This window comes from Poeciliopsis prolifica, unplaced genomic scaffold (assembly GCF_027474105.1).
Source record: "Poeciliopsis prolifica strain line A6 unplaced genomic scaffold, Auburn_PproV2 SCAFFOLD004, whole genome shotgun sequence".
In the NCBI taxonomy this organism is placed as follows: domain Eukaryota; kingdom Metazoa; phylum Chordata; class Actinopteri; order Cyprinodontiformes; family Poeciliidae; genus Poeciliopsis; species Poeciliopsis prolifica.
The window spans coordinates 9,128,876-9,151,326 of NW_026562379.1; the positions used below are offsets into that span (position 1 = coordinate 9,128,876).

At 36.7% G+C, this 22,451-nt stretch overlaps 1 protein-coding gene across 3 annotated transcripts in view; it reads left to right on the forward strand.

The window, feature by feature from the left end:
• Positions 1–22,451, forward strand: part of igsf11 (immunoglobulin superfamily member 11) — a 102,989-nt gene that overhangs the window by 31,463 nt on the left and 49,075 nt on the right. For 2 of the 3 annotated variants that reach the window (XM_055028525.1, XM_055028526.1), the window contains exon 2: positions 1,274–1,303. The exons of the other annotated variant lie outside the window; for it this stretch is intronic. In XM_055028525.1, the coding sequence (XP_054884500.1) occupies positions 1,274–1,303 (30 nt within the window). The remainder of the gene's footprint in view (positions 1–1,273; positions 1,304–22,451) is intronic. 3 annotated transcript variants of the gene reach the window in all.

Sequence of the window (22,451 nt, forward strand, 5' to 3'; positions counted from 1 at the left end):
CTTTTATTTCCCTCAACTATCTTCAAAGTTTTACCAGCAGGTTTACCAAAAATATTTATTTGTTAAAGGCCAGCATAATGAGGACTTATTTAAACTTTATTCAGATTTAGACATTTTTACACATGTTCTCAGTTTTTGGTTTAATTTCCTTTAAAACTGTGTGACTTGGGTCAAAAATTTTGGGTATCCTTCCACTACCTTTATTCTCAATAGCTTGCTGGAATTTTGGCCCATTCCTCCTGTCAAACTTTGCACAATGGAGTCATTTGGTAAGCTGACTTACTTGCACCTTTTGAGCTCTCCGTTTGGAAGAAAAGTTTGTGCCCAACTTTTAACTTCCTGGCTGATCTCTTGAGATGTTGCTTGAGAACTTTCACAAAACATTTTCACAATGATGCCATCCAATATGTGAAATGCCCCAAACCCTCCTGAAGCAAAAACACCCACATGATGCTGCTCCAACTGTACTTCACAGACTTGCAAGATTCCCCTCTTTTTCTCCAAAATGTAGTGATTCTTATGTCAAAACACTGCAGTTTTAGTTTCATCAGACCACTGGACAGATCATCATTACTCGGTGCATTTGGAAACTGCAATGTAGATTTGAGTAACTTATTAGTTTTCACCGAAATGTCTTTCAGTCTGTCTTTGCAGGACTTCCTTTGCTCTGGATACTCTTATCATCCTCAGATGGCATTGTAAAAAAAAAAAAAAAATATGAATTTTAGATATTTGGTTTGGACCAAATTACATTACTCTCAGGATCACTCAGCATGTCTTTCTGCACACTATATCTGGATATTTCCATGGTTTTATTGCATAGACTTGCTTGAAAAGAAGAATGTTGCACCTCGAGACATTCACAAATGGTAGCCAAGAATAAATCTGCCATCTGGACAGTTCTTTTCCTTATGTATTGGTTGACTTCCTTTTGTTTTTACGATCTCACTAAATAAGTGCTGTGTTTGAGTCATTGCCTTAAAATATATCCAAAGACGTTTCAGCTTTAACTCAGATTTTGTGAAATAGAAGCTCATAAAACTGATATGTCATTATCTGGTCTTTTCAGTGTAGTTAAAATCTATTTGTGTATGTTAACTTCTGAAGTTGAAGAAAAAAAAAATCTCAAAACTACAAACTTAATTTAACAGAAATTATTTTGGTAATCCTAAATTGACATAAAGGCTGATTTAAACGTATGTAGTGAGTTGCTTTGCATGCAATGTGAGTAAATATATGAACAATAATTTAATGGATTTTTTATTATTTACAGGTTCACGGTTTGATCTGCACACAGGAAAAGGTAAAACATTCTAATCTATAATTTGGGTTCTGTTTTTTTGCTCCACTCTACCAAATTGTACTTTTGCCATTTTGGTAATCAAAATAGAGTGAAATAAGGTGAAAAGATTTTCTTAGAGACATTTTATATAAATTTGACAATTTGTGCTCTCCTTTAGAGCTTTTCATACATATTTTGACAACTGATCATGTTAAATAATTTTCTAATCTAATTAACTAATCAAAGTCACATACTGGGAAGAGAGGTGATGATACTCCAACGCTGTAAATAATAAATATCAATAGGAAGTTACTTAGGAATATCATAGATTGATCTGCATTCTAATGTTTCATACTCCTTATGTCAACTCTAATACCCAAATGGGGTATCAGTATTAAATATGCACAACATAATACAAAGCTAATTTAAGTCAATCAAATCAAATCAAATTTTATTTGTATAGCACATTGCAAGGCATCTCAAAGTGCTTTATATCATAAAAACACAAAAACCCAAAGTCACACAACATAGAATCAACAATCAAAACATTACATTAAGTCAAGTGCCATTGTTAAATTCTTAATTGATCATGTTTCAAAAACAACTCCAACCATGTGGGTTTTTAGTTTAGATTTGAAGGCATTTTGCATTTGAGACTATTTCCACTTTTCACACACACACACACACACACACACACACACACACACACACACACACACACACACACACACACACACACACACACACACACACACACACACACACACACACACACACTAAAAAAGCTATGATAAGCAGCAGTGGTTTAGCATGTGGACCCAGCCTATTTACAAGTGCAAATTGGAAATAGACTGGGTCAAAACAATAGGAACGGAGTACAACGTAGGGACACTTATTAGCTAAGGGGTGAATTAATTGTTCTTTTCATGCGATTTCTGTATGTGGTTGGTTTTTCTTTTCTGTTCACCGCATAGAAACTAAATGATTTTCAGACTTTTGTCAGTATCTGGAGTTATTAAGAAGATTTGTGTGTTTCATTATTTTCACCATATTCTCAATTACACTTGAGTAAATGTTTACATATTGGGCTTGTTTTGCCAGTCACAGAAAACAGAAATAGCGGACAAGTGTCATGTAGTGATACCTGCTACAATCACACATAAGCTCAGTCTGAAACAAAGCCACACATGCAATAAATTAGTTTCTTCACTTGCAATTTAAATATATATATTTTGGAATAACGTGGTCCAAAGTTTCCTAGCAGTGTAGTTAAATATCTGAAACTAGTGACTCAATGGATTAATTTCCCTAGGTGATTTTGTTGAACATACAAGTATCTTGGGACGTCGTTATTGTATCTGTTCTGAGATTTCTCATGTTGTTTATGGCAGGACTTGTATCTGTTGTGGGCTTTACTGTCCAGGCAGCGTTTGATCATTATGGTACTGGTGGGACAGCGCTTCTTTTAGGTCTGTTTCTGGCAGCTGGAGTCTGTCGCGCTACACGTCTGTGGGCTTCCCTGTGTAGATTTAGTCCTGAATAATCCCCTCCATCTGCTGCCCCCTTCACCAGGTTTTACTTCTCAGCATCTCTTTCGTTCTCTACAATTTTGTTTCCGGATGAATTTCTGGGATTTTTGAAAGTCCTGTGATTTTTAATGTGACGATTCTCTTCGTAAACCATTTACTCTTTCAGTCCCTGCTGTGCTCCTGGTCGGTCCTCCTCTCAATCCTAATCTCACTGCTTCTTCTCTCCCATGGGTTTTTAATTTTCTCTGTCGTTCTCTCTCATTCCTTTTATTTTTCCATGATCTGTTCCTGATTATTCCTTTTGGTGTTTCGATTTCATCCAACTAAATCTCTTGATGTCCCTGCAGTGCTGCCTAATTTATCTATTTATTTTTTTATTTATTTATGGGTTTGTTTGTTTTTTTTTAAAGCTGTTTTTGACGCAAGACAATCCCTCGCTAAGTGGAAATCCAATTCTAATCCAGTTTTCTATAATCAGACAGCACACTGAGTAGTATTAACATAAATACCATGAAAATGCTCTTTGGATTTTTAAAAAGTTTTCACATTTTAGTTTTTACAGAATGTATTCCACCAGGGCTAAACCACAGGATTCCCCAGATGTGTAAGGTCTTTGCATAGTAGAATAGGGTACGGGTGCACCGATTTATCGGCCTGCTGATTTATTAGCGCTGCTGATAATTTTGGATCAGTGATCAACTGATACTTGTAATTGAAGCTGATCTTGTCCACCAAACTTACCTAACTCTGCAAAGGTCTAAAAATCAGCCTCTGTCCTCTTTTGCTCTCCTGTGAGAGAGGTTTGACTGATGGAGCTGTCCACCAAGGCATGTCTTCATATTTGCAATTAGCAATGGTCACCACACCATTACCAACTCAGTGACTTTCTTGCTATGTGCAGTAATATTTTAGAAAAAAAATTGGTATCGGCTAAAATGGGAATTGGCTGATCAGACTTTTTAAAGATTGGTAATTGGCCCGAAAACTGCAGTAGTGCACCCCAAAACAAAGGTAAAACCAGTAGTAGGTTGGTTAGGGCATTAAGTTTAACCTACACTTCTCACCTTGCTCCTCACCTGTCTGACCTCCTGACCTCGTTCAAGCATAGGGCTCCAAGGAAAACCACAGGAAACTGAAAACCCATAACCCTTCTAAACGCCAACGTGGACGCTGACCAACATAATACTGACCTATTATGCTTGTGCAATACATTACATAAAGAGCAGTACTAAGCTTAAGCCCATCATAGCCCTTGGTAGATTAAAAAAAAAATTCCAGTGTAGTCTACATCTACCTTATTTCTTCTCATCTTTCTCTTTGTGTTTTACTTTTGAGAAATAGTTGTATAAACCTAAACATTATGTTCTGTTATTATAGGTGGTCTACTAAATTATGTACACAGAACTCTAACTGAACTTGATTCGTTATTTTCTTCCAAAACTAGACAATAAAGTTAAATTTTGACAAAATAATTTAAAAAAATAATTGAAGTTTGTTTTTTTTTTCAAATTCAGCCTGGGTTGTCTCATGAAAGTGCCTTCAATCACTTTTGCAACACAGAACTTAATCAAAATACATCAACATCAATTGACATGTTTTGTACTGTAAAATGTATGTTTTCCCAAATCCTTAAGAGATTATATGAGAGCAGGGTAAATATTATCTAGAAGCATGATTGTGCTTTGCACCTGCTCTGCTTCAGTTGTTGTGGCAAATGGGTCATGAAAGGTAGAGAAATCCTCATGTCTAGGTCTATACTCCTTCTCGTCAGTCTACTCCTAGACAGTCTCTATAAGTACAGCGGAGCTGCAGAGCTTCACTCGGCACTCAAGCAGACAAATGCTTTTGTATGACATTGATGATCTCCAGATGTAGTGTGCTATATTCAGTGCATGGCACAAGGTTTATTCTTCAAATAAACTGGTTGCAACAGCAGAAATGACAGCAGTGACGAGCAAAATACAGACAGGTGAGACATCGCCACGAGTGACATGATTGTCAGCCGTGTTTGGCAGAACTCTGCACCCGGATACATGTGGATTAACAATGACTGAATGGATTAGTGGGTGTGTGTCTGCATATTTGTGTGTGTGTGTGTTAAAAATTGTTTGAGTCATGCAGATATGGAATGATAAAGCACAGTGACAAAGAAGGCATATTTTCTAAAAAATGAACTAATGCTTTCAGATGATCATAATTTGGCTTTAATACAAAAGACAAAAGAAATTGACACAAGCTGCCACTCTTACACACAATATGGCTACTAACTCTAAAATGGTATCATATTTGCACTTAAAGCCCTGCTTCTAGAAGTCATACCCTGTTTTTTTTCTCACTTCTCAGGTTAATTGATTTTCTACTTCTGCTTCTCCCGACTCTTATTCGTTTACTGCCCTCTGGTCTTCGAAGGGACATTTCCTTTCGGAATCTCTGAAATAATATGAACAGTGCTTGTCGGAGAGGGAAATTAATCACATGGGTGCTCACAACTCTGTAGGGCTTTGGGTTCAGCTTTCTAATTAGCAGTCTCCCTCTTGACACTTTTATTAGGTCATCGGTTTAGTGTTAGAAAATTTAGCATGAAGCGCTGTGCAAAGCGATTCATACTGCTGTACAATTTCTATATATTGTCACACCTTCCTGTATAACAGCAACTCTAAACACACAACCAGAGCTACAATGGGGTTGACTTATAGCAAAGCATATCCATACATTCATACATACAACATGTCAAAATGTAGACCTGGGAATCTTCAGCAAGTTATAAAATTATGTTCACTGGATCCTTCTGGGATTGAGCTTTTGCCAAGATTTGGCAAAAACCTAACCAGCCTATTGCCTCCTTTTACAGGTTTTCTCGATTCTCATCTCCCTTCAGTGCTCTGTTCAGGATCTCTCCCACTTATTTGTTTGGTTGATTATAAACTGGGCCAATCAACAGACAGGAGTTGTAAACGATTGTCATCAGTTTTCTCTGCAGTTTTCGATTTGTAGTCTTCTTTCATAGGGTTGTAGTTTGCCAGGAGCGTGTGGGTAAATTGAATAAAGCCATTCAGTTTAGGTAGGCCATGCTTCCAAATACTGTGCAATTAAAGTCAAAGCAAGAAGAATGTTTAAGTCATTGAATGGCTGGCAAAGATTTCATGACCCCAGTCCTCAAGGGGTTGCTTATAGCATGCACAATTCCCTTAGTTGTAATCGAGCTTAATCGAACTGCCGCATTACATATGTCACAACCAAACATTAGCAATTGAGTAAAATTTTAAACCTCAGAGTCCATGCCTCCAGAAAGTAATTAATTCTCAACAGTTGAGGGTCCAGACCATCTGTATGAAGCACAGTGTAGAACAAGAGACTTTTTTTTTCTTAACCAGGCCTCTTTAGATGTGCAAAGCTGGCAGAAACATTCCCCTAAACGACTCACAGGTGTGACTGTGAGCATACAAGTATCAGGACATTGCGATTCCAGATTTGTATTTGTGAAGCAAATAAAACACCATGAATAATTTTTATTGCAAAAAAACTAAATAAAAAATCTGATTTGGTGGATGTAATGCAACAAAATGTAAACAATTTACATGAAAACATTGAAATGAATATTTTCGCATAGCACCGTGCGTGTGGGAATGTGATGCTCTTTGAAATATATTTCTTGCTTGGTTCGTTAAAGGAAAACAAACACTCTTGTGTGTGTGCTTGACATGAGTGACAGCAATGATTGCCAGCTGGGCCATTCATGCTAAAACTGCATGTGCCTCTACTGCTACAAATTGCTTTGGATTGCTTTTAAGAGCTTCTTCAACCATTTCCCTGTGAGACCAGTATTAAAATGTACCCTGATGTCATTCTTCTGTTGCTCTTTTATCCACACTGCCGTAATGTGCTTTTTGGATTACTGTATTTTAATATTGTGTAATGCTCTAAGAATGTTAGGAATGAATGTAAGGCATGCAATCTGCTTGACTACTCAAAATGGTCTGAATTGAAATGCTGAAAAGGCAGCTCTGACTAATCAGCTTAGAGATGTAGCCCACAGTTGACAGATAATAAAGAGGATCTTGAGCAGAGGAGCCAATTACCACCCCTGTAATGAGAGTTCATACAATATCATCTGGGAACAATGGAGGGACATTGAAGTTTGGAGAGAGAGTGGGAGGCTGCGAGAGCAGAAAACCAGTAATGCAATTTTGTAAAAATCAGCTAAAAAAAGATTAAAAGGATGGAATAGATGAAATAAAGGTGAATAAGTCAAAGTTGTGAATTTAAGTGTAGGTATCTGAAACCACAAAAAAATGCCTGACTTAAGTTACAAAGATGAAATATTAAAGCAACAATAATTCATGCAGTGAATTATTGTATACACTTCTTAAAAAAAATAAACTAAAGTGAGAATTTAAAGGGGCAGACTTATGAGACAGAAGTTTGCACATAATGCAACCTGTCACCACTTTTAAAGTATCTTAGCGAAAAACATCTGTCTGAAAAGTTTTATTCCAAAAATGGCATAGACAAAAATGGACTTTAAATGGCAGAGATAAAATGGACTTTGGACTTATTGAATGTTACTGAAAATTATTAAAAACCTGATGAAAAATTTCAAGATGTAACAAAAAAATTGCTGCTGAATGTATTACAACAAAAATATTATTCAGTCTTAAACTTATATATTTTTAGAATACAACTTATGGGATTTTAGGTTTATTTACAACCTTTGTTGTTAAAGTCCTGCTTTGTAACAAAACTCATTAGTCAGATTAAAATAAAAAGTAAACTGTTCCATCCATTTTTGGTGCAAATGTCTCAAGCCTTGATATTCTTTTATGGTTGCAGGCATTGCAGGACCCAGAAACAAAAGTTTTGCTGCAGTATTGCCTTTTGCCTTATTTTAATTTTCACTCATTCATTTTTTTGTTTGAAGGGTTTTCCGTAAGTTGTTATACATTTTGTCAAAAACTATTCATCACTATTACCAACAAACCCAGTAAGCTGTTTGCATTCCTCCTAGTCTTTACTCAGGTTTTCACATTTTGTAAGAGGCACAAACAAAATATTCTTTTCTATTCTATCAGACTTGCATAAAAATAGTTAAAAATGTACATTTTCAATGTATTTGTCTGACATGTTGGCTCAAGTTGGATTGTGATGTTGGGGTACTATGCAGTTTGAATCTGGTATCACCCATTGAGCACAAACAGATGCAGCTACTATTTCTGCCAACAGAAACTCATTGTTTTCCATGTATCACAGTTCCCTGCAACACAAAGAATCCCCGTGTCACACTTAAAATTTAGTTCAGCTGAAGAATGTGCCGGGGCTTTCCTTCGTTATTTAGTCCCGCATTGAGTTTGGTCACCATGGAAGTGCATTGGTGTGTACTGCTGCCTTCAGAGAACGACTTGAATGTCAAGACCTCTATGACTGACAGCCACTCATTTGTGTCCAACTTTTCTTACTCTCACTGGTTCTTTCTGGAGGCTTGGCTGCACTTTCTGCTCTTGCTCACACCAAGACTGCGAAAAATGTATTTGAGAGACAGACACAAGTCTAGATGGTACATATTTTATAGAATGAAATAGAGTCGTATATCCAAACAGCTCACTGCTGTACTTAAAGATGGCTGCTATTATAGAGGACTTGAAATCTTGCACCATAGCAAAAACTACTCCCCAGTCATCTTGCCTTTCAAATGACAGTTCAGAGGAATTATAATCCAGTTAAAGTAGAAGCTAACATTGCTTTCAATTAACAGTCCCAGCCACTTTGTTGTTGAAGGGCCTCTGTGTGATCAGATGTCCACTGTAAATTAACTTGTCCTTGCACTTGTCTCATAGTTTCCTCTACAGAGAAACTTTCTGTTGTAATATTTTTATATACTTGACACCTGGAAATACACATAAATTCTGTCATCTATGTTTTCAAAATACTAAATAGCCACATCACAACTGAAAACATTGAGACAAAACCCCAACTGGTTAACAGTTACAAGGTGGACTGATTTCCATAATGCATATAAAGATTTTGCCAGCGATTAGTGGGAAACGTCTAAGTAATATTTGACATAAATTTTCAGTAACTGTGAATAACATATTTTTTTTTCAGAATTGATAATCATTTTACATTATTTTTCTATCAGAGAGGTGGGTGTCTCATTTTCCATCTGAAAAAAATGATTTAATTGTAATTGACAGGGTTATGAATAATTTTGAACTTGATTTAGCTTGGTAAAAATCAGCCCCTTGTTCTACACCTTGCTTCCTACAGAGAATCTGAACACTCAGCTATTGAGAAACAATATCTTGCTGCAGGCGTAGTAGACTGTGTTTAAGATTTAAATTTGACTTTATCGCTAACCTTTGCCTGTTAATTTTGCAGTCTCACTCTCCTTATGAGACAAGAGACAGATACAGCAAATCATATTGAGGAAATATTTAGCCAGTGACAAACCAATCCTTGCTTCTGCTTTGATAGTGAAAACTATTAAACGCACTCACTGCAACAATTATCCGCCTGAATGAACGCCACATGACTAGCAAAGTTTTTCAACAAGACTGGACTGTTGAAGCAATGGCATGTATGTTTTTTTAAACTTCTGGTTTTCTGTTTCTGTGATTGCAGGGCCATAGAGTTGCTTTTTTAAAATTTTGAGTCAAGATTTTATATTTCTTATATTTCATTCCTATTTATGAGTGTTATTGCTTGTTTCAGTGTCGGAAACAGTCTAAGCTTCTTTTGGAGACAGAGGGGTAATTTCAATTATGTAGTAAACATTTTTTAAAGTCATGGTTCATATAAAATAATGGCCTACATATATTTTATTCTTTGCCAAAAGTGATTTTTTGGGAAAAAAAAAAAACTAATAAAAACAAAAGAAAATACTTTTGGCAAAAAATTAGTTAGGCCATTATCTTAGTAAGGTGACAATATATACTGAAGTTTTATAACAACTGATGGTAATACAATCACTTGATAGTGCCATTTTGTAGCGTAGTACTGCATGGAAAATACATACCAGTACCCCTTTGAAAAAAGTTTTGTTGTTACTGTCCTAAAAAAATAATATGTTAAATATTTTATTAGAAATAAAGAATTGTGCAATTTAGAGGTCTTCATTGGTTTAAATGACTCCCATATCTACTTCTTTAAACCCATCATATACACTGCAACTGTGAGCTAATAAAGCTGGATGCAGCTTTCAGTACACTGTTATTTTAATTAATCTACAGTATGTTAGCTGTCTGTACGCTGCCCTCCAGCCAGGCTCTGTACTGTTTTCTCTCTGCATGTGTAAAGTGGGCAGATGCCAGCTACAAGCATGGGAGAAAAAGAGGCATGCTCATTAACGTTGCCAGCACGAACGTTAATCACTGAACCACCCAGTGTTTCAGACCTGCTGGACATCAAGCAAGTTGAGTTCAAAGGTGGCAACAACAGGGTCAGTGCTAAGCAAAAATGCTGTTGACTGTCTTAAAATCCACGTTGTTCCGAAATAAGTTTTGTACTTTGTACTTAAATTAAATTGGCTTCCTGTAAGGGGATTTTTTTTCTTTCCTTTTGCGACTTAAATATTGACATCTATTTTATGCTCTGATTAAAAAGGTTTTTAAAACGTCAGGGAGACAGTTTTGGTAAGCAAGCACCCAGGCTGAGATACTGGTTAGTGTCGGGCAGCTAATTTAGAAAGTGTTGTGTCAGAGAAAATGGAGCTGAGAGGAACCTTAGGATACAAATCACACAGAGTGCCTGTCTGTCTGAGTGACTGATACTGACACCGGGTTCTTTTTTTTTTTTAACATTATTGTTTGTATGGGAATGAAAATTAAGAAAAGCTGGGTTTGTAGATATACAAGACTAATGTTGAGTTATGTGGATATGTAATTTGGTAGGTAAGGTGTGTTAGTGGTTGGGGGGACATTAAAATTTGCATGTGATTGATAGAGAGGGGAAGAGAAGGAGCACGAAAGAGTGAGGGAGTCAAGAGGAAGTGCAGCTGTTGTCAGATGTCAGTCTCCCAGGGCTCAACTAGGAGAGATCTTTCAACTTTCTCAACCCTGGCATTTGGACTCCCAGAGAAGTGCAAAGACATCAAGAGACAACATTCAGAAAATAAAAGTATAAGCACCTTTTATTGAAAAATTGTCTTTTGATTGAAAGATATTTAGAATTTATAAACGTGCAAGATTTGTGGTACTTTTTAATCAAATTTACGCATGCTGGTAATGCGATGTGAGCCATGGAAAAATTTAACATCACAGATTACCAGTTCAAATCCAATTAGGGCATAAATTGTGAAATCCAAAAGTGAGCAGCTTTAATGTGATGGTTTTCTTACGGACTGAGCTTTTGAGGAAATGATAAAAGGTTTTGTGCACCAGAAGGAATGCCCTTGAGCTTGAGCAATATGATCTACACTCCAGTCACCTGAAGCGATTGTCATAATTACAGGCGCCACAGTGGTTTATTGACCGGAGCATGTATTGATTTCTGCTCAGTCTCGATTGTAGTTTTGGCACATAGTGGGACCACTACATCACCGCAGTGTGTTAACGCTGTAGCGCTAGTGGGGCACTCGAGTAATGACTGTGTATTGTGGCCAATTCATCTTTTCCTGCTTTGTTACCATTGCTCTAATTCTTTGTCCTTGCCTCCCACAGTCTGCCACAGTGAGAATCTTCTTTGCTACTCTGGCTTATTTGTCTGATATCCAACATATCCAAATGATATAAAGTCCCACAACCGATGAGCCAGTTTGTTTTGGTGATGATTTGCATCACATTGTTACCCTTTTAAGGCTTTAATCTATTATGCAGAAAATATTGCTCTTGTCAGTGTGGGAAAACAATAAATGTTCCATTATTGACCGTTATTCTGGAAATACTAAAGAATAATAATGTGCTTGCTTGATAGATACATTTTTCCCCTCTTACTGTCCCACTTTCAGATATAATCATTTCAGTCACTCTTTTTATGACTTTCTTGCAAATCTGACAAGATGGTTTAGTGTCATTATCAAAGATGAACACGGTGTTTCAAAATAAAATATTCAGTTTTAAATGAAGCAACGCTCCTCTACTTGAATATCAATGTGAATAAATGAATTTTGAGGTACAGTTTTTTTCTCCTTTTTTATGGGTGCATATGCTTGCCTGTCACAACTGAACTCATCAAGTACAGAAAAAGTCATTACTCAGCATGGCAGATATCTTGTTTCAGATTTTTTTAGGTGGAGGCCACTGGATATATTTTATTTACACCTCTTTGAATTATTCACAAAAAAGTGTTTCTAGCTGGAACTACCAAGCTAACTGTACCATCAGTGAATGGCAGAGATGGTGTAATGAACCTTTTCAGTTCTGTTGGGCACCCTCCAGATGTAATGGTTCTTAGTGAAGATGAAAATATTATTTTTTTATTTCAATTGCATAATATCATGATGACAATATCAAAAGATTGTACTTTTAATGGCGATAGAATTCTGTGAAAAAGTATTTTTCTCTTTCACACATATTTTGAGTCGGCTATTTTGTCAACTCAAATGTTGCTTTTATGTTTGTAAAAAAACGGCTTGATGAGATACAATAAACAGTCTTCAAACGACTTCATTTATTAGGTTAAATACATCTATCACAGTAAATTTAATTCTATGTGAAAAAATAATTAGCCATAAACCTAAAACCTGGTGGTGCAACTCTTAGCAGCAATGGGGAAAGTTTGTGACCCTCTGTTCTTTGTTGAATTGTTTTAATTTAGCTGCATTGGAGCTGTAGAAGCTAATGCCATTTAATCTCAATTGGATTTTACTTTGGATTTTGGCTTAGACCACTGCAATTTATTTATTTTTGTTGCTGTTATTTTGAGCCCTCCAGAGGTGGACCAGCCAGTGCCTGAATGCATAACCTAATAATGCTGAGAGGGCAGACTTCATGATTTCATCTATTATATCAACTTGTTCAGACCCACACCTCTCAAGAAATTTCACATTTGGATGTTTTTGTTTAATGTGAGACCAGCATTTGTTTTCTTTTTGGTAAGCAGTTGCTTTTGCTTTGTTAGCTTCAAAATGATGCCATGCAATTTTTTTTATTAATTGATTTTTTTTTATTAGTGAGATAGTCTCTAACTTTGGTTTGTTGCTTCAGAAATGTCTTTTCTACTTTTTTCATGATGTTAGATATCAGCGATGCTTTTCGGGTGTTCTTGAATTCATTAGATGTGGGGGTGATAAAAATTTATTTATTGGTCCTAAAATAGTATTTTCCATGGATTTTCATCTCATTCCTCAGATGACAATTCACTGGAAAATCTATGGACTGAACTGAAAAGAAGAGAGCATAAGAAATGATCCAGGACAAAAGAGAGCTTGAGCAAAGTGAAATCATCAAAATCTCACACTATATGATCCAACAATATGAACTGTCATCTGTGAAAACTAAACGCTGTCCTTTTGGAAAGCAACGAGGCTGTTTAAGATATTAACTTATGATGATAACATTACTTATGTTGGATTTTTCCCTCACAATAAATGTGCAACAAGCTTTGATTTTCCACAATGTGATTTTATCCTACAAGGCTAAAAGAATAATTTATTCTATGATATTTTACCCATCTTTATGAGGACTTTCTACAGGGTTAAAGGACACTGTTTTATTCTGGTCTTTAAAACTGTTCTATTAATTGTACATGTATTGATCCATATAACTCATCATTATTTCTGTTAAAGGCAAGGTTTGCAGAGAAACCTTGACCTGCTTTCTTTTGTATTACAATGTTTTATGTCTTTCCTCTCTGATTTCTTCTGCCTTCTTGTATCTCACTTCATGCCCTTTCTCATATTTGATCCATTTCTTCATCTCTGCTTTGAAGTAGCCAAAAGAAAACCCATTTAAAACTGAGCTTCGTAAAACCTTACACGTCTTTTCTATGAGTGTGTCGGTTAAGTGTGAAGAATCTGTGTGTGCACTTGTGAACAAAGCACATTTGTCTCTAACTGGCAGAGAGATCTTAGTCAGGGAGTCTGACCTGACATGGCTGACAAGACGTTCAAAGACATACCCACTTCAGACGTGTCTGACTTGAGGAAGCACTGCTGCAGATTGAGAGGAAGTGGAATTTCTGTGGTGCTGGATGAAATTTCGTAAACAGAAAACTGTTTTGAACGTAAACTGTCAGTTTTTTTTTATTTTTTTATTTTTTTTGACTTGTGAGAGTTAAAACACTTGGGCTGGACTTGAGCCAGCCCTAACTGGGTCTCCAAAAGCAGAGGTGATCGATCGCTCTGCTCGCATCTTTTCCTTCCTCCTTTCAACAAACGCATGCACACACACACTGGCCCTACTTATTCTCCTCACACCAAGCCTTCATGAATCCCCCTTTACTTTCTGTGATCTTCTGAACATCAATCCCTCATTCCTCAAAGCAAAAATGAGGGGTTAGGGAGGATGACAAAAATGAGATGACAGATTACTTGCTATATATAGAGCCGGTCTAGTGCCGCTTCCCTTGTTCATCTTCTCCCCGTGCCCCAAAGACATTGGATACACCTTCTGGTTCCCAGCTAGTGATGCAAATAGTCTTTCACACTGCTTGCAAAATTCAACGGCTCCTTTTGAATCATTTCAGTAAATGGAACTGGACCTCATGGTGGGAAAATTGAAGCAGGAAAATCAATGTGTCCCATTGTTTGTGGAGTGTTTTTGCAGTTTGTGGGCTTTGTCTTTTCAAGAGTAAATCCTACCTCTTTTATTCAGTTCGAAACACATTTGTTCAAAAAAAAAAAAAAAAAAAAAAAAAAACACGCTATTGTAGCTAGGGACTCACAATGATGCACAATACACTTTTTCACTGCAGCGAAAGAAAATTGCCATAGATAATTGTATTAGAACACTATGTTAAAACAATGACAAAAAGGAACAAAATGGTTTGTTTACCATGTGTAGTTTCACTGAAATAAAAGTCAAAATGTTTATCTTTACCTTATTAAGACAAGGCTTTAGTTCCCAAGAAAACTACTTCTCCACTTGAGCTTTGCTGTTGTTCCAAAATGAAGTATTAAGTTTACAAAAGTAACTAAAGTCAGAGCTTTCTCAAGTTATCAAAACGCTTCAAGTTTTCTGCATTTGAATCTCAATGACCATTTTGAACTCATAGTTAATTTTTTTTTCTCGCACTGGATTAATAAGGCAGATGCCACTAAACACCTAAATATTTGGCTGTGCAATATATTGCAAATACGTATCAGTGTAAATATCAGTGAATGCAATACACTTATAGTAAAGGAATTATTGTCCGATATAGCTTAAGTATTATACAATTGCATTTTTCATGCTAATATAACATTTAGCCAGATGAACTGATGGCGGCAGATGCTCACAGTGGACACACGACATTGCCCAAAATGCTAAGTCCTTCACAGTGGAAGAAGCACAAATGAGAAAGAGAGAAAAAATAAGCATATACTGTAGCTAATATCATCATTGCAATATTAATAATGTTTGTGCCATTGTAAGATTTTTTTTTTAATCATTCAGCCCTAATAACTTTTCCATCAAGTTTTAAATTCAATGGACTCTATTCCCTCAATCTTATATAGATTAAGTTATCTTATTTACTCTCCATGACAAAATGTGATTCCACGGTGATTCCCTGGAAGATTATATTCTGGATGAATGGCATGAAAGCATTGTTATTTATGTAATACATAAACAGAACTTGACTCTCTGTTTGACCTCTGTTTGTACTTAGAAGTCAAACGGAGAAGAAAACCAAGGTGACTGTTTGCTTCCTCTTCCCATAAGTCTTTTCTTGGCTTACTTTTTTAAAACAAGTTTTAGATAAGAAATAATTTATTCATTTAAATTACTGCTCCTTTTTTGGCTTGTCTTTTTCTTTTATACTTTTACATGTCGTGCTCATCGTCTGTTGCTTCAATGTATCAGCTTTCCTTCACATAATCCTTCACTTTAATCTTCAAGCACAAGAGGAAAGGGAAAAGAATGAGAAAATGAGATCACGTGCAGAGCCTGAAATGTAATTTCTGTTAGCCTTATGTTTATATCACACTCAGAGCCCATACCTTCTTCTATAATCTACCAATCTACCTGTGACTGTAGAATGAATGCATATTTTATATTTCCAATTGATTGTTTTCTTCTTTTTCTACTCATCTTGTCTTTGCCGGAAGCATTTTTTTTTCCATTTTTTCTTTTTTATATAGATAAAATGCAAAAATATGTTCTGGCGAGGGCAGGAGACAAATTGGAGCCATGAAACTATTTCTTTTCATGCTGAGGGCAGAAGAGGAGCTCTGTTAGCCTAGCTGACATTCCACTTAATTTGATTCATTACTGCATGGTGACGCTTTTGTTGCGACATGCAAGGAACTGGGCCACTTGTGGAGCTTTGAAACATCCAAATAGAGGACAGTTCCACCACCTCAGTATGATGAAATGTGAATCAAGTCCGAGTATAGTGGCTTTTTCCAAGCCCGGACTGCATCACAAATTGGCTTTTACTGCAATTATTTTGCCATGTTTGTGCGAAAGTTGTGAGCAGAAATTGTCAAAATCAAATTCTGACTGGATTCATTTTCTCACAACATGATAGGCTGCAAATACAATATGTTGTTCTTATTCAACAAAATTTAATTTGTTGCAGATTCTACAATCAATTATTGTGCTAACTGTCTCATCAGGCGACTGATCTATGCCATCTCTCAATTTATAGAGCAACATATGGTTTCAGTCTTGAATTCAACTTCAACTTCCATACTTCATGGCGCCATCACTTGAACTCAGAAACAAACGTGTGGAATTTCATGTAACGGTTTTCATTGCCAAGCAGCTGAATCCAAGCCTTATATTAGTGCTAAATATCTGAATCCACTGTAGGACTCTAGAGCAGTCCAACCGTGATCTGTGGAGTGACAAATTGTGCCTCTTTACCTACCAATCCATCGGATGAGTCAGGGTTTGGCAGCTGCCAGGAGAATGGCACTTACCTGACTGCAATTTGTCGAGTGTACAGTTTGGTTCAGAGGGAATTATTTATTTCATTTTTTTTTCCCAAAAAACAAAGCATGAGCTGCACATGTATAAATTGTCATCTTATTATCTTCCAGAATTTGTTCTGTTTTAACTACTCTGGATCAACATAGTATAGGAGCAGACTCACACAACTTAAATCCATTAATCATCATCAAGAAGACAAAGAAGGCTCTGTTCCCCACTGAGAGAATATCAATCAAGAGTAAAATAGTTGCAGGGTTTTTTCTGTTCAGAGGTTTTATAGCATGGTGTAATTGGGTGGCTTTTATCATAAATCCAAATTAAAAAAATGACACACTCTTTAAATGCAATTATTGTGACAGTATGACCTTAGAAAATAAAAAGCTTTACACCACTAGAACAGGAGTTTCTATCTATTTTAGGGAGATGGCCATACCAGAATTAAGTGGGGGTTAAAGTCCCACTCTCCACCTTACATGTGAAATATCTACATGTGAATGTTTTTCACCTTCCCTCACCATACTAAAAAACCTCTCCAAAATAAAATTGTGAATGCTCACGGCAAAAGGCTGAACAGGTTAATAGAATATAATGGAAATAGTTTGAAGCTTCCTTGGATTCCCATTAAGAAAATTCCCCAAGACCTCATCCCCAATAAGTTGCAGCTTTTTAGAGGAGTGCAAGTGAGAAATAAGTGGTATATTGTAAGTGAAATTGACGTTGAGGGGTATGTCTGCAGGATACTGAAAAAATCATATGCATTTATTTTTAGTTGGTGGGTAAACTAATATAGCATTGTTACTGAAGTTGTTTATAATGTATTAGAAATGTAGTATGCTTCTAGTAAAGACAATACTCTGTGCTAAGAAAGCAAAGCGATGAAGGGAAATTTATGCAAAGCATTTCCAATTTGCCTCTTGGAATAGTAAATGATAAGGTTTTGGGAACGTCACCAGACAGAGTTCCAGTTTTGTGTGGTGGACAATATGTTCACTGGGAGATGACAGAGCAGAGTAACAATATGTGGCTGTGATATCGCTGACATATGAATGGTCTCAGATGGAGAGCTCAGCCCAATCTGTCACTGTATGACTCATGGCGTATGCGTACTGTACAGAGAGCTAGTCATTGGGTTTGTTTGGCTATTACAACTTGTATAGTCAACCTATAAAATTCAATCCCAACAACAATTGCATTGGGCATTATTAATCACTAGTACCACATTACAAAGCCCTGAGATTAAAAACAATGAATTGCCTCCATTTAATCTGACATGAAAAATGAATGTGTCCTTGCTCACTGATCTGTGCTGACAAATGTGTAAAGGAGAACAATGAAGACTGAGATGGTTTTGTTCAGTAGAAGTCATCGTTCACCATAAACATCATATGAACCTTGTTTATATCCCTGAGGTTTTCTTCTGCATTGTTTTCTACACACTGGGCCATTATGTTTATTTGACAGGCTATATCTTGGGAGATGTTAAAACAAAAGTTTATTTACCCACAGTTGGCTGTGCTAGAGATTGAGAAGGGGCTAAATTGTTTCAAAGTGTGTACAGTACTTTTTTTTTTTTCCTGAGGACTTTGTCTGCACAATAGGATCATATGTAGCCACATTTATTTCAATGTTTGTTGCACTGAAACCAAGATTCTTCTATCTAATTTTGTTTTAAGATTACATACCAAAGACAGAAAAAGGCAAAAGCTGCCTGGAGCTAGTGGACTGCTCTCAAATCTACATAAGAAGAACATCTTGATTGGCATGCAAAGACTACATCCATTCATCATGGTACATGTTCTACAGTGATTCTGAACCTGACCATCCAGCAGCTTTATCTCGCAGCCTCCTGCTTTCTCTTTCTATAAATCATCATCTGGCCACAGGCCACTATGCACAGAACAAGGTGACACTCCACCCTGCTATTCTCCACTGGAGGTGGGAAGCAGAGGGAGAGGAATAGTAGGGTGGGAGGGAGAAATAAAAGGAAGGGCAGTGATTTCTGAACTGGGAGGTAGGATGGGGAAAGAGAGAGATAGAAAGTGTATCCATCTCCTCTGCTGTCACAGCAGGAGGGAAATCTTTGATGTAAACTCTATTAGTTTTTGGCATGTAGAGGCATAGCTGAGACATGAAACTCAGGTCTCTTCGTGACATCTCAGAAGAGAGTCAGTGCAGACTGAAAATTCAGTCACAAACAGAACATGCTACACACAGATATGTCCAATATCTTGGTTATATGAAAGTGTTTTAGGTACTATGGAGTTAATGCAAATATTTATATGTGGAAAAAATTAAAAGGATTCTTTCAACAAGTCCTAAGGGCGTGAGAGTGGATTGATGTGGACCTGATAAACCCTTTACAACTACAGGCCGTTTGCCATTTTATCACTTTAAAGGGTGCGTGTTATATAAAGATGATTTTTTTTTAAGCACTGACATGTTATACTGTTATTTCCTCATTAAAACATACCTGGAGTATTGCTGTGGTTCTTGCATCCATGTCTCAGTCTCCAATGGTAGCTAGCCAAATGCTTGTTCTCACAAAGCGCAGTCTATTTTCACAAATCTCCTCTGTGGACCTGCAGTCCTCAGTGGAGGTTTCACCTCCCCCACTGCTGCCCCACTCAGCTCCTCCAGACTAGCGGCAGCAGGAATGAACACATATGTGGTGGAGCTGCATATCTGTTGGGGTTACCATAAACCGGCCTAATGAGAACCATTGTTGGTATGATGTTCTGAGTAGATGCTTATTAAGCAAATAATAAGCATCTATTTATTTGCTTAATAAATAGGCAAATTTATTTTGATTTAGATTTGATTAGTACAGCATTTTTATTCCAATTGAAGGTAACTTTTACTTGCATGTGCTATAAATTTTCAATATGTGGCTGGAAAATAAATAATACAGTACCTAATGTTCTAAGATTCTTTGAAAATTTTTCACAAAACAGTCAGAAGGCTAATGAACTATCAAAAGTTACCCATAACACATAAAATCCTTCTTGCTTTGATTTAGTCACCATCTGTAATTTTTCATCTTAAGTTTATGTTAGCAATCAGACAAATAGTAATTTCACTTTTCAAAAATCACTTCTTAGTTTTCATAAATTTGAACTAATCAGCATTTTTTTTACTGTGGCCTATTAGACAGTTGGTTTATAAATATGGAGTTTTAATAGGGAGACCTTGTTTTGATTTCCAAGATATTCCCTCATGAGGAGAGGCTTTTTACTTGCCTGTAACAATACGAGTAATTTATACCGCCTCATTAATCAGCTCTCAGATACAGTATAATGAGCTCATCCAAATGTGAGTAGAAGGTTGTAATAGCAGCTTAAAAGGGAGTTGGCTCACCTAAATTGATAGCAGTGCATGTTATCTTGCTCATGTGTAGATCTAAATTACTTTTTTTGTTGAATAAACCATTAGCCTTGGTGTTATGACCCTTGTGTATTCTAGAGTACGCAAAGTTTGACCATGTAAGCAAACAAAGATTCAATCTTTTGGAGCTTTATGTTTACTATTTTTCAGGTGAAGTGAAGCAAGAAGCCTGGATGTAACGGCATGGCATCGATCCTGTAAGCTGGAAGGAGAAGGTTCTGAACCACCTAGTTGTATTTTCTAGTTTATGAAGGAGAGTCAGAGGGAAGTGCAGTTAGACATTTTTCAGCCATCGATGAAAACAGCGCTGGCCTTGCTCGGTATTATGAGAGCCACAGCAGGAGAGCAAAAGAATGGCCAGGAAAATCATTCTTCCACTGCCATTTCTTGTTTCATTTATAGTGGTAATAACACAGGGGAGCTCAGGGTCACTGGTTCTCAGATATGTTTGTAGAGGTCTTTATATGCTCAAGATGGAGCGAAGGAGGGCATGATGCCAATACAGTTTTATTTCTGTACATTAGAAATGTATAAGGTTGCAAATATCCATAATATGGAGACATGTTTTGTAAATTGAAATGACATGTGATAACAAAAGAAATGATCTATTTGTGTATTATTTTTAAGTAACAGACTCAATGCAGTCACGTTATATGGACACTTACAAATGCATGACTGCTGCTACTCCTTCTTTTCTACAGAAACTAAATGCATTTATCTCACAAATCATTCATAATGCCATGATACTGACTTTTTGATTTAACTTTTCTAATGCACTGACATGTTATTGACTCAAGCAGATCTGCTGATTGGTTTTCTGCGGTGGGGTAATTAAACTATCTTTTCCAGGTGGAAGTTTGGCCACAGAGCTAATGTGGTTTAAAAGAAAATGACTCTATGCTGATTGCTATTTTATTTTTCATCTCGGGAAGAAAGTGAGCCACTGCCCACACCCAGCCCCCCCTGCGGCACTTCTTAGACGAACATAGACACACTGACGGCATGTGAGCAGCGATTTCCTGATGTCAGCTACAGATGGCCTGTGTCATGCCAGATTAACGGTGATATTGGAGGAGAGAAGACAAAAAAATAGTAAATCTGAAACAAACATTTTAAGCTGAATAATTATTTTTGGATGGGTGTTTTGGTTTTCCAGTTGATGTAGTTAGAGCCATATGGCAGTCCTTGGTTATTTATTTTGCTGCTTTTGAGGAAATATCCTCCTCACTATTTTTCACATCCCTGTACCTGTACTACTTGTTGAGCATTGTTTTAGTAGCAAATGTGTGGGCTTTGTTTGCTGCTTTAAAGGCATTTCACTGCATGTTTGCTCACTTACACAACTCTTGTACAATAAAGAGAGAGCTGCACTTTAGAGGGCAATAACACCACACACATATACACACACTCATGGAGACTTCTCTTTTGCTCCCGGCAGTTCTTCTGCTTGGTTTGCAGTGCTTGTCCTCTTCTTGGCTAAACGATTCTGGTTAGCCACTACAGTTCAGACGATGATAGCAACCCTCCAGTTATTCCGCCGTCAGCTATTATTCAGCTGGGCTTAGTACTGGCACAGCATATTTTTGATAAATTAAGACATGATTTAAGAATTAAAATAAGTATTTTTCTGCTGTAGGTTCAACTTTATTTTATATGTGCGATTTGGGCACTTTTTCACGAACAGAGAGAAAGTGCCCAAATTTACCAAGCAAAAGCATTTTCAGAATATTTTCCATATCCATAAAATAACAGTGAACTCCAGTTCTAACTAATAACTTTAATTTAGCTACACCTAAAAAAAACTTAATATTTTCTCAGCAGCAGAATCTGCATCTTGGGGGTTTTGCTGAACATTCCCCGGTTTATATTGAACCCATATATCCTTGGTATACCGAGTAAAGGTTGTGCAATGCCCTGTGGTGACATTAGAAGTTCTGTGATGTCATCACTTTACAAAGTGCTATGAAAAAGTATTTGCCTCTTTACAGAAATCTTTTCTTTTTGCTTTTTGTCACACTTCAAATCAATGTGACTGTCAAAAGGAACCCAGGCAAATACACAATTGAGATTTAAATGATTTCATGTGTTATGGGTAAAACAGCTTTTCAAACCAAACAAGCCCAGGGTAAAATGAATTGCCCTCAGCTGTGGTGACTGGTTGTGCCACTCTTAGCAGCAGTAGCTGATATCAAGGGTGTACAATAACTGGCAATGACACTCTTGCAGCCATGTGGAGGTATTTCCCATCTGTTCCTG